This window comes from Loxodonta africana, chromosome 9, assembly GCF_030014295.1.
Source record: "Loxodonta africana isolate mLoxAfr1 chromosome 9, mLoxAfr1.hap2, whole genome shotgun sequence".
NCBI classification, from domain to species: domain Eukaryota; kingdom Metazoa; phylum Chordata; class Mammalia; order Proboscidea; family Elephantidae; genus Loxodonta; species Loxodonta africana.
In genome coordinates this window covers 31,884,719-31,896,858 of record NC_087350.1, presented here as the reverse complement: position 1 = coordinate 31,896,858, position 12,140 = coordinate 31,884,719, and the positions used below count along the sequence as shown (strand labels likewise).

The 12,140-nt window shown below is 45.4% G+C and overlaps 1 protein-coding gene across 1 annotated transcript in view; it reads left to right on the top strand.

The window, feature by feature from the left end:
- Positions 1–12,140, top strand: part of PSAT1 (phosphoserine aminotransferase 1) — a 40,737-nt gene that overhangs the window by 19,820 nt on the left and 8,777 nt on the right. The window contains exons 6-7 of the mRNA XM_003407293.4: positions 1,043–1,212; positions 11,067–11,195. Coding sequence (XP_003407341.2) covers positions 1,043–1,212; positions 11,067–11,195 — 299 coding nt within the window. The remainder of the gene's footprint in view (positions 1–1,042; positions 1,213–11,066; positions 11,196–12,140) is intronic.

Sequence of the window (12,140 nt, the reverse complement as noted above, 5' to 3'; positions counted from 1 at the left end):
CCATCCCTGTTCCCACAGTCATCTTCTTTACTCCCTCTCCTTACTGAGCCCCAGCGGTGCGGTGGTTAAGAGCTACGGCTGCTAACTAGAAGGTTGGCAATTCAAATCCACCAGGTGCTCCTTGGAAACCCTATGGGGCAGTTTTACTCTGTCCTATAGGGTTGCCATGAGTCAGAATCCACTCTATGGCAATAGGTTTTCTTGATGGTCCTTTTATTCAGATATTAATAGGTTAGAAAGTCTGTGTCTTTGTAAAGTGTGGTTAATACATAGGCCTGCTTTTGGTTACCAAGGAAACACTTGAGAAAAAAACAGTTGTATTCAGCCAACTCCAACTCATGGCAACCCCATGCATGTTAGAATAGAACTATGCTCCATAGGGTTTTCAATAGCTGATTTTTTGGAAGTAGATCGCCTGGCCTTTCGAGGTGCCTCTGGGTAGACTTGGATCTCCAGCCTTTCAGTTAGCAACTGTGCGCATTAATGTCTTGCACTCCCCAAGGACTCCAAGGACAGTTAGAGAGAGGTCCCATTTTAAAGACTGCTTTCATTGTAGAAAGGAGGTATACAGAGTGAATAAAAACTAAAAAACCCACTGCCGTAGAGTAGATTCTGACTCATAGCGATCTATAGGATGGAATAGAACCGCCCCGTATGGTTTCCAAGGAGTGACTGGTGGATTCGAACTGCTGACCTTTTGGGTAGCAGCTGTAGTCCTTAACCACTGCGTCACCAGGGCTCCACAGAGTGGATAGGAGTATGAATATGTCTGTAAGGCCATTAAAATGGTGGGCTTAGGTCAGCATCTCACTGGTGAAAGGGACCAGACATAGACCCTGCAGCCTCGGAATTCTGAGTATTGATTCACTGTCTCTGATAGAGGTTCCTTTAGGGAATGAAATGTACTCTACGTAGAAACAGGCATAGAGATAGAGTCTATTCATTAAAGAAACTGTGCTTTGGAAAGAAGATTGGGAAGCTTGAACAAATTTGTGAAAAATAACCAAATACTCCTAATGCAGCACCCTTTCCTTTTTTTAAGTTTGGTGTGATTTTTGCTGGTGCTCAGAAGAACGTAGGCTCTGCTGGGGTCACGGTGGTGATCGTTCGTGATGACCTATTGGGGTTCGCTCTCCAGGAATGCCCCTCCATCCTGGAATACAAAGTGCAAGCCGGAAACAACTCCTTATACAACACGCCGCCATGTTTCAGGTACATCCGGGACCCCACGTTGGGGACTGATGGAGGGGCCTCACTACTTCACTTCAGGGTGGGGTGACATTAATGTAGAGCATGCATCCAGAAAACAGTGATCTGAGGGTCCCAGATATCCCATCAGGATTCTCAGCCCAGCTCGCCTTCCCCCTTTATCTTCTGTGCGCTGTGCTTTTCTTTTTGCTCTTTCTTTGCTCTTTTGCTGGATGTTTTGCTTGTGAACCAGGTGGTTCACCATCAACCGAAAAGCTCTCTGAAGATAAAGTGCTGTGGCCAGCATCACAGATAGCCAACTCAGCTTTGAAAGGAGGGACTTTGAAAGGCTGGGCTTCCCCGGCTTTCTTTTCTTTCCGGACTGGGCCTGCATGAAGCTGGCCAGCTCCACCACAAACATGCTGGCCTGGGAATCCCCTTCTGCTTTGTAACCCAGGCTACAGGGGTCTTGGTAGCCGGGCTTCTGTTAGCTTAGCGGGAGGATGCACCGCGGCGCTTTCAGGAAGAGCGAGCCTGTCAGCTCCACGAGCTTGTAACTCCTTGACTCAAGTGTTTCCTAAAGGTCTTCAGGACAAGCTAGGATTTAACAGTTGCCTGAGAAATCCTCTTACTTACTAGCTGTGTGACTTTGGGCAAGTCACTTAACCTACCTGTGCACCAGTTTGCTCTGGGAATAATAATAGTACCGTCCTCCTTGGGGTGTGGTAAGGATTAAATGAGTTGATACAATCAGTGCATTTAACCAGTTGCGGTTGAGCTGCCTCCGACTCATGGTGACCCCATGTAGGTCTGAGTAGAACTGTGCTCCTTGTTTGAAGGTAAGACTGCCAAGCCTTTCTTCCAAAGGGCCTGAGTGGACTTGAACCTCAAATCTTTAGCTTAGCAGTCAAGTGCTTAACCATTTACACCACCCTGGGACTCCAATTAATGCGCTTACTGGAAGTGCCAGAGTTTATGGATTCACCTTCCCAGGGAAGCTATGAGCTAATGATATAACGCTGATACTTTATTTTTATCTGTTGCCTTCTAGTCACTTCTGACCCCTGGTGACCCCATGTGTTACAGAGTAGAAGTGCTCCCATAGGGCTTTCTTGGCTGTAGACTTTATGGAAGCCTTTCTCCCATGATGCCGCTGGTTGGGTTTGAACTGCCAACTTTTAGGTTAGCAGTCGATTGTAATCCATTTTCTTTATTAGTCCTCGCAACAGTCCTACCCAGTGCATACTATTATAAGCTAAGGACATTTTTAGTAAGTGGCATATTTGGGATTTAAACCATGGCATTCCTAGAGCCTGGGTATGTACGCTCTGTGTGCTGTCACTTACTCCTAATCACAAGCAAAATTGCCAGTGTGGACTTGTCTGTCATTTGAAGGTTTCTGTCTTAGGAAAATCACCGTTGACTCCATCTCTTCCACGCAACAGAGTTTGTCTGTGATTTGTGGGAGGTTTCTTAAAAGAGTCTAAAAAGAGAGGGCTTGGCCTTGTGCCATCAGTGGCTTCATCTGGGTCAGGACCTTTCCAGAGCTCTTGCCCCAGCATCATAATTTATCACAGGAAAGAAGGGAGTTTTTTTCCAAACTTGGAATTCAGATGGAAATTTCCACCGGCTCTCCTCACAGCTCACAGAGCAGCTCATCGTTTTGCCCCTCCCACTTCCCTCAGGGAACAACGGGATGTTCTGGTTGCTGAACTGTCCTGGTCACCTGAAGACCCCACTGTGTTTTAGCCCCAGTTGAAAAATGTTTCTAAAATGCTTGTAAAGGATTTGGGGGGAGGGGATCTGAATCCTGTCTCTCACTGGTCATCTGACTTTGGGGGTTCTAAGAAAACCAAACCAAACCTCCTGACGAGTCAATTCCAACTCAAAGCAGCCCTATAGGATAGGGTAGAACTGCCTCAGAGGGTTTCCAAGGAGCAATGAGTGTGTTTGAATGGCTGACCTTTTCGTTAGCCACCGAAAGCTTAACCACTGTGCTGGCCACCTGAAAACAAGCACTAGTTGTGATAGGCTGTGAAGGCACATTTGTGACCTTCAAGTGCCAGGGGCAAGAAGGGAAAGGGGGCTTAGGTATGAGGCTGCATGGTAGTAGGTGGCAGGAGGTGGCCATACCTACCTGTAAGCAGGTGGGTTCAGGTCTGCCACCCAGTCAGGTGAGGCAAAAAGGTCACCACTGACTTGGGAAGTGAGAAGGGGGAGGAGGCAGAGAGCACTGTGAAGTGTGGCGTGAGAGTCAGCAAGTTCTGATCAGAGCACAGCCTGGGAGGAAGGAGGGACAGTTACTCCTTTGGGCACCTTCTCCAAGAGTTACTTTTAAGCTAATTTTAATAAAAAATGTCACCCATACTTTAGCATGCTCTGTTAATATCAGGGTGAAAAGTCATTAGTGGAAGTAGTGTGAAAACAAGTTAGTCTGTCTACTGTGAGAAAAAAATGTTTGGAGTCTTCAAAGGAGTAAATTTTTCATGGGGTCATTCCCCTCCAGCCCCTGTGCAGGCTTTGGCCCGGCCTTGACCAGTCGGTCAGCTGCTCCACTGAGGGTGAGGCCGTGGGGTAGGAGTCCCCTCCCCAGAGCATTCCTGCCTGAGGAGAGGGCTGAGCCAGAAATATGGGCAAAGAAGGGGCCAAGTTTCCTTTCCAAACCAGCTGGAATACTGATGATTGAGACCATGTCAGGGATGTCAGGATTGTTAATATTTGATTAGAAACTAAATATAGAAGGTGAAGACACTGGATTAAAAGTATTCTGACCCTTGGACCACTCACCACCACCCCATCCCAAGCTTTCACTTGTTTTGTCTTTTTTTTTTAAACACAAGCTCTGGTGTTGAGTCGGGACCAGAAAAGAAAAGGAAAAAAGTTCTGTATGATTGAGGAATTATCATACGTACGTTATGAGGCCGTCAGTGGTTCGGTGGAAACTGGTGGCATAGTGGTTAAGTTCTGTGGCTGCTAACCAAAAGGTTGGCAGTTTGAATCCACCAGGCGCTCCTTGGAAACTCTGTGGGGCAGTTCTACTCTGTCCTGTAGGGTTGCTATGAGTAGCGATCGACTTGATGGCAACGGGTTAGGTTGGTTTGTTTGTTTTGGTGGTTCAGTGGTAGAATTCTTGCCTTCCATGTGAGAGACCTGGGTTTGGTTCCACTCGTCTGTCAGTGGAGGCTCGTATGTTGATGTGATGCTGAACAGGTTTCAGCAGAGCTTCCAGACTAAGGACTAGGAAGAAATTTACTTCTGAAAATCAGCCAATGAAGACGCTATGGATCACAAAGGCCTGATTCAAAACTGCTCATGGGGATGGTGGGGCAGGACGGGGCAGAGTTTCTTTGTGCATGGGGCTGCCGTGAGATGCTTGGAGTTCATTTGCAGTGTTTAAACATTCAGGATTAGAAAATTGTAGCTCATTTAGTGAGAACAGCCTCCAAATGGAGATGTAAAGATTTGTGGAAATACCCTTCTCAATCATTGACTGTAAGGCTGATCAGCCTCCCAGCACACTTCAGAACTTTGTGTCACATAGAAGACATCCCGCCTTTGAAGAGACGTAGTTTTATTTTTTTCTGAAGGATGGTAGGGCCTGGAAAGTTTGTTTTAACTGTGGTGGGTAAACAGCCTTCACATAGTTGCTTTGTAGGCCTGAGCACTGAATTAGGTGAAATAAAGGCCCACAGTGTCATTCATTCTGTTTAACCCGTCAGGAGAACAAACTAAGCCCAGTTAGTGGCTTGGAGGGCGGAGGATGCCTAAACTTTTCCTTCTCTCTCCTCAAAACATTATTTACCTGCTGTGACTGACTGAACCCACAAGTGTAAATTTGTTATAGCTGCAGTGTGAGGTAAAGTAACTAATAAAAACATATAAAACCAACAAACCTTGAACTTGGGCCACCTTTCTTACCACAATGGGAGCTTGTGCAAATGAAGCATGGGACCTGCCCTGAGAGTTTAGCCTCTGTCCCTGGGAGAGATTAGCCTGGGGGCTGCTAGGCTGTGGGTAGTGGGACCAGCTTTGGAGGCTTTCCTCTTGGAAAAGTGCTCCACATGGTTACTAACTTTGACTGATCCCTAGAAAACTGTGCCCGGGCAATACCATTTGCTGCACTTGAGTATTACGTGATTTTGGTTTGGTCTGTGGCACCTAATATTCAACGTGTTAAAACCTGTTCCTGTGAAGTCAATTCCGACTCATAAGTGAGTCCATAGGACAGAGTAAAACTGCCCCGTAGGGTTTCCAAGCAGCAGCTGGTGGATTCGAACTGCCCACCTTTTGGTTAGCAGCCGAGCTCTTAACCACTACGCCACCAGGGCTCCAGTACTAGTGTCTACCATTTATGTGGCCCACCTGCTGTATGCCGGGCCCTGTGCTCAGCACTTCACCCAGCCTGCCGACTTCTGGGAAAACTCCAGAAGTTCATCTCCAGAACAGCCAGGGAGAGTTTTCCTGGAGACTTTCTGGTATGCTTTTCTAAGCCCTACTGAGCAGGGAATGTTTAGTATTGTTTTAAAAAAAATTATAAAGGTAACACATGGTCATAGCAAAGATTTGTGAAGTGTGTAGAGTTGTCGAGGTAGCCACTGATAATTGCTTGCTGTGTATTCCAACAGACGCTTAACTGGGCCTGTGCAAATATTAACCTGTAACCTGTTGCCATTGATTTCTGATTCATGGTGACCTCATGTGCGTGTTACAGTAGAACTGCTCCATGGGGTTTTCAGTGCCCGATTTTTTGGAAGTAGAGCACGAGGCCTTTCTTCTGAGACACCTGTGGGTGGACTTGACCACCAACCTTTTGGTTAGCAAGTGCATTAATAATTTGCACCACCCAGGGACTCCCCACCCAGAGCCATATATTTAATTATGCAAATTGAACTTTTTTTTATACATACTGTTCTCTAACTTCCTTTTTTCTATCGAACCATATACCATGGACACTTTCCTATGTCAGCCTATCTTTTTTTTTTTTTTAATAGTTTTCTGGTATTCCTAGGAACGCTGGTGGCACAATGGTTAAGTGGTAGGCTTCTAATCGAAAGGTTGTCAGTTCGAACCCCTGAGTGGCTCCAGAGAAGAAAAGACCTGGCGATCTCTTCCTGTAAAGATTACAGCCTAGAAAACCCTATGGGGGCAATTCTACTCTGTCACATGGGTCCTGACAACAACATGGTATTGCATAGAATAGATGTACCATGATTTACTTACTCATTTAACAGGAAGGCTTAGAAGGTAAACTTAAGCTGTGTGTTTGCGTGTGACATTTTAGTAGTGAAGGCAAATAGGTTCTAAGCATTGCGGTGGTAGTGCTTTCTTATTTTGAGTCGTGCCACATCAGCAGATGAAGGTCCCGAAAGCTTTACTCCATCCACGTCATCATGGCCGGCTCTACTTTGAGGAGACGGCTCTTCCCCAGTCATCTTTTGAGTGCCTTCTAACCTGGGGGTCGCATCTTCCAGCACTATATCAGACAATGTCCCGCTGCTATTCATGAGGTTTCCACTGGCTAATGCTTCTCTGAAGTAGACTGCCGGGTCCTTCTTCCTAGTCTGTCTTAGTCTGGAAGCTCAGCTGAAACCTGTCCTCCATGGGTGACCCTGCTGGCATCTGAATACCGGTGGCATAGCTTCCAGCATCACAGCAACACGCAAGCCCCACAGTCCAACAGATTGACAGACACGACTCCAAATGAGAAGAAATAGCTGCAAACATCCATTAATAATTGGAACCTGGAATGTATGAAGTATGAATCTAGGAAAATTGGAAATCGTCAAAAATGAAACGGAACACATAAACATCGATATCCTAGGCGTTAGTGAGCTGAAATGGACTGGTATTGGCCATTTTGAATCAGACAATCATATAGTCTACTATGCTGGGAATGACAACTCGAAGAGGACTGGTGTTGCATTCATCGTCAAAAAGAACATTTCAAGATCTATCCTGAAGTACAACGCTGTCAGTGATAGGATAATATCCATACACCTATAAGGAAGACCAGTTAATATGACTATTACTCAAATTTATGCACCAACCACTAGGGCCAAAGATGAAGAAATAGAAGATTTTTATCAGCTGCTGTAGTCTGAAATTGATCGAACATGCCATCAAGATGCGTTGATAATTACTGGCAATTGGAATGCAAAAGTTGGAAACAAAGAAGGATCAGTAGTTGGAAAATCTGGCCTTGGTGATAGAAACAATGCTGGAGATCGAATGATAGAATTTTGCAAGACCAATGACTTCTTCATTGCAGATACCTTCTTTCACCAACATAAACGGCGACTGTACACATGCACCTGGCCGGATGGAACACACAGAAATCAAATTGACTGCATCTGTGTAAAGAGATGATGGAAAAGCTCAATATCATCAGTCAGAACAAGGCTGGGGCCGACTGTGGAACAGACCATCAATTGCTCATATGCAAGTTCAAGCTAAAACTGAAGAAAATCAGAGCAAGTCCACGAGAGCCAAAATATGACCTTGAATATATCCCACCTGAATTTAGAGACCATCTCAAGAATAGATTTGACGCATTGAACACTAGTGACCACAGACCAGACGAGTTGTGGAATGACATCATCCATGAAGAAAGCAAAAGGTCACTGAAAAGACAGGAAAGAAAGAAAAGACCAAGATGGATGTCAGAGGAGACTCTGAAGCTTGCTCTTGAGCATCGAGCAGCTAAAGCAAAAGGAAGACTTGATGAAGTAAAAGAACTGAACAGAAGATTTCAAAAGGCCTCTCAAGAAGACAAAGTATTGTAATGACATGTGCAGAGAGCTGGAGATGGAAAACCAAAAGGGAAGAACACGCTTGGTGTTTCTCAACTTGAAAGAACTGAAGAAAAAATTCAAGCCTCGAGTTGCAATAGTGAAGGATTCCATGGGGAAAATATTAAATGATGTAGGAAGCATCAAAAGAAGATGGAAGGAATACACAGTCATTATGCCAAAAAGAGTTAGTTGATATTCAGCCATTTCAAGAGGTGGCATATGATCAGGAACCAATGGTACTGAAGGAAGAAGTCCAAGCTGCTCTGAAGATGTTGGCGAAAAACAAGGCTCCAGGAATTGATGGAATATCAGTTGAGGTTTTTCAACAAACAGATGCAGCGCCGGAGGTGCTCACCCATCTATGCCAAGAAATATGGAAGACAGCTTCCTGACCAACTGACTGGAAGAGATCCATATTTATGCCTGTTCCCAAGAAAGGTGATCCAACTGGATGTGGAAATTATAGAACAATATCACTAACATCACATGCAAGCAAAATTTTGCTGAAGATCCTTCAAAAACGGCTGCAGCAGTATATTGACAGGGAACTGCCAGAAATTCAGGCCAGTTTCAGAAGAGGACGTGGAACCAGGGATATCATTGCTGATGTCAGATGGATCCTGGTTGAAAGCAGAGAATACCAGAAGGACGTTTACCTGTGTTTTATTGATTATGCAAAGGCGTTCGACTGTGTGGATCATAACAAGCTATGGATAGCACTGCGAAGAATGGGAATTCCAGAACACTTAATTGTGCTCATGAGGAACCTTTACATAGATCAAGAGGCAGTTGTTCAGACAGAACAAGGGGATACTGATTGGTTTAAAGTCAGGAAAGGTGTGCATCAGGGTTGTATTCTTTCACCGTACCTATTTAATCTGTATGCTGAACAAATAATCCGAGAAACTGGACTATATGAAGAAGAACGGGGCATCAGGATTGGAGGAAGACTCGTTAACAACCTGCGTTATGCAGATGACACAACCTTGCTTGGTGAAAGTGAAGAGGACTTGAAGCACTTACTAAGGAAGATCAAAGACCACAGCCTTCAGTATGGATTACACCTCAACAAAAAGAAAATAAAAATCCTCACAACTGGACCAATGAGCAATGTCATGATAAATGGAGAAAAGATTGAAGTTGTGAAGGATTTCATTTTACTTGGATCCACAATCAACAGCCATGGAAACAGCAGTCAAGAAATCAAAAGATGGATTGCATTGGGCAAATCTGCTGCAAAGGATCTCTTCAAAGTGGTGAAGAGCAAAGAAGTCACCCTGAAGACTAAGGTGTGCCTGACCCAAGCCATGGTATTTTCAATTACATCATATGCATGTGAAAGCTGGACAATGAATAAGGAAGACCGAAGAAGAGTTGATGCCTTTGAATTGTGGTGTTGGCGAAGAATATTGAATAATACCACGGACTGCCAAAAGAACAAACAAATCTGTCTTGGAAGAAGTGCGGCCTGACTACTCCTTAGAGGCAAGGATGGCGAGACTGTGTCTTGCATACTTTGGACATGTTGTCGGGAGGGATCAGTCCCTGGAGAAGGACATCATGCTTGGCAGAGTACAGGGTCAGCGGAAAAGAGGAAGACCCTCAACAAGGTGGATTGACACAGTGGCTGCAACAATGAGCTCAAGCATAACAATGATTGTGAGGATGTCGCAGGGCCGGGCAGTGTTTCGTTCTGTTGTGCATAGGGTGGCTATGAGTTGGAACTGACTTGACGGCACCTAACAACAAGAGTGGTAGTGGGGAGAATTGAGACCAGGTCACAAAGCTGTGTAAGCATTTTGTTGTTAGCTGGCATCAAGCCGGCCTCCAGCTCGTGACAACCCCAAGCACAACAGGATGAAATGCTGCCCAGTCACGTGCCATCCCCATGATCGGTTGCAGATTGGACCATTGTGATCCATGGGGTTTTCATTGGATGATTTTCAAAGGTAGGTCACCAGGGCTTCCTGGTCTTAGTCTGGAGGCCCCAGTGACACTTGTCCGGCATCATAGCAGCACGCGAGCTTCTGCTGACACACGGGTGGTGGCTCTGCATGAGGTGCATGGGCTGCCAATACATAAGCATTACATGTTGCTGTCGAGTCGATTCCGACTCATAGGAGCCTATAGGACAGACTAGAACTGCCCCGTGGGGCTTCCAAGGAGTGCCTGGTGGATTCGAACTGCCAGGTTTGATTAGCAGCCAAGCTCTTAACCGCTTTGCCACCAGGGCTCCGTGTGAGCATTAAAAAAAAAATGAAAACCCATTGCTGTCGAGTGAATTCCGACTCACAGTGACCCTGTAGGACAGAGTAGAACTGCCCTGTAGAGTTTCCAAGGAGCATCTGGTGCATTCCAACTGCTGACCTTTTGGTTAGCAGCTATAGCACTTAACCACTATGCCACCAGGGTTTCCACATAAGCATTAGGGCCTCTGTATTTTCAAGAGTTTGAATTTCAGGGGGATAGAAAGGTGGGTTAGTAATGAGTTGGAAGCCAGGAGGCCCTGGTATTAAGTAGAGTCACGGAACCAGATACTGAGGCTGTGGAGAGGCCCCCCCGCCCCTTTTTTTTGGTGGTAAAATACACATAACACAAACCTTAGCATTTTAACCACAAAAAAACTTTTTTGGGATTAAAAACACGTGTAACAAAACAGTTGTCATTTTGACATTTTTCACGTGTGATGCAGTGACATTAATTATGTTCATCGTATTGTGTGAACACCATTACTGTCCATTTTCATATTTTCCCATCACCCTTTGCAGAAAATAGCACCCGCTTTTATGTTTTAGCCATTTTAAAGTGTATATTCAGTGGCGTTTAGTACATTTGCACTGTTGTGCAGCCATCACGTCTTCGTAGTTCCAGGACATTTTCACTACCTGGAAAGGATACCCTACACTACTTAGCAGTCACTCCCCATTTCCTTCTTCCTCCAGTCCCAGGAAACCTGGCCTGCTTTTCTGGGGTCTGTTTCTCATGAAGTCTGTAAGTCTGTTTCTTAAAATTTTTTTTTCCCCCTCAGATGTCTTTCCTCATTTCCAATGCTGAATTAAATTTTTGTTTTTTTTACCTTTATTGTAGCATCTATGTCATGGGCCTGGTCCTGGAGTGGATTAAGAACAACGGTGGTGCGGCAGCCATGGAGAAGCTTAGCTCCATCAAATCTGAAATGATTTATGATATCATTGATAACTCTCAAGGATTCTATGTGTAAGTCGATGGATTTTACCTCACAACTTACTTCTTGTGAATTTTGAAACATGTATATACTGTGGACTTTTGAAAAAAGGACACATTCACCTCTCTCTGAGACATTGCTGGTGAGCTTGGGTGGCCCCATGAGCATGAGGGGTATGTCCTTCCCTGTATCCACATCCCCATATCCCTAGGCTACGTCCCGGGGTGGTGACGTCTCTCACATCAGACATTGCCCTTGGGAAGAACCTCACTTCAGCCCTGGGCAAACCCTTCTCCCACTCTCTCTGTATGTCAGCTGGGAAAAAAACATGCCTCCTTGCTGGAAGCTGTCGTCTTGCTCCCACTGCCAACTCTTGGTGTAAACACCCACTCCTGGTCTCCTCCTGGGTTAGGAAAGTTCACTGCTTCCCTTAATGCAGCCCAGAGGCTCCCGTCCCAGGCCTGCCATCTGTGAATGGAGCTGGCTATGGGATAGGTAATCCCTAGTTAAATATTTCTGTGACCAAATGACTAGTGAATGTGTATTGAGCATGGGGTCATGGGCATTATATTAGTTTCTCAGGGCTGCAGTAGCAAATGATCACTAATTTAATGGCTTAAAACAACAGATATTTAGTCTCACAGTTCTGGAGGCCCGAAGTCCAAAATCAAGGTGTTTGCAGGGCTGTGCTTCCTCCAGAGGCTTTAGGGCAGAACCTTCCTGGCCTCTTTCAGCTTTTAGTGGTTCTAGGTGTTCCTTGGCTTGTGGCTGCCTTATGCCAGTGTCTGCCTCTTCTTCACGTGGGCTTCTCCTCTCTCTGTGCGTCTTCTCCCCTTCTGTCTGTTAGAAGGATGCTTCCCCTTGGGCTTGGGGCCCACCCTGATAATCCTGGATGATCTCGTTTTGAGATCCTTAATTGCAGCTCCAAAGATCCTTCTTCCAAAGCAATTTACAGTCAGAGGTTCCAGAGGTTAGGA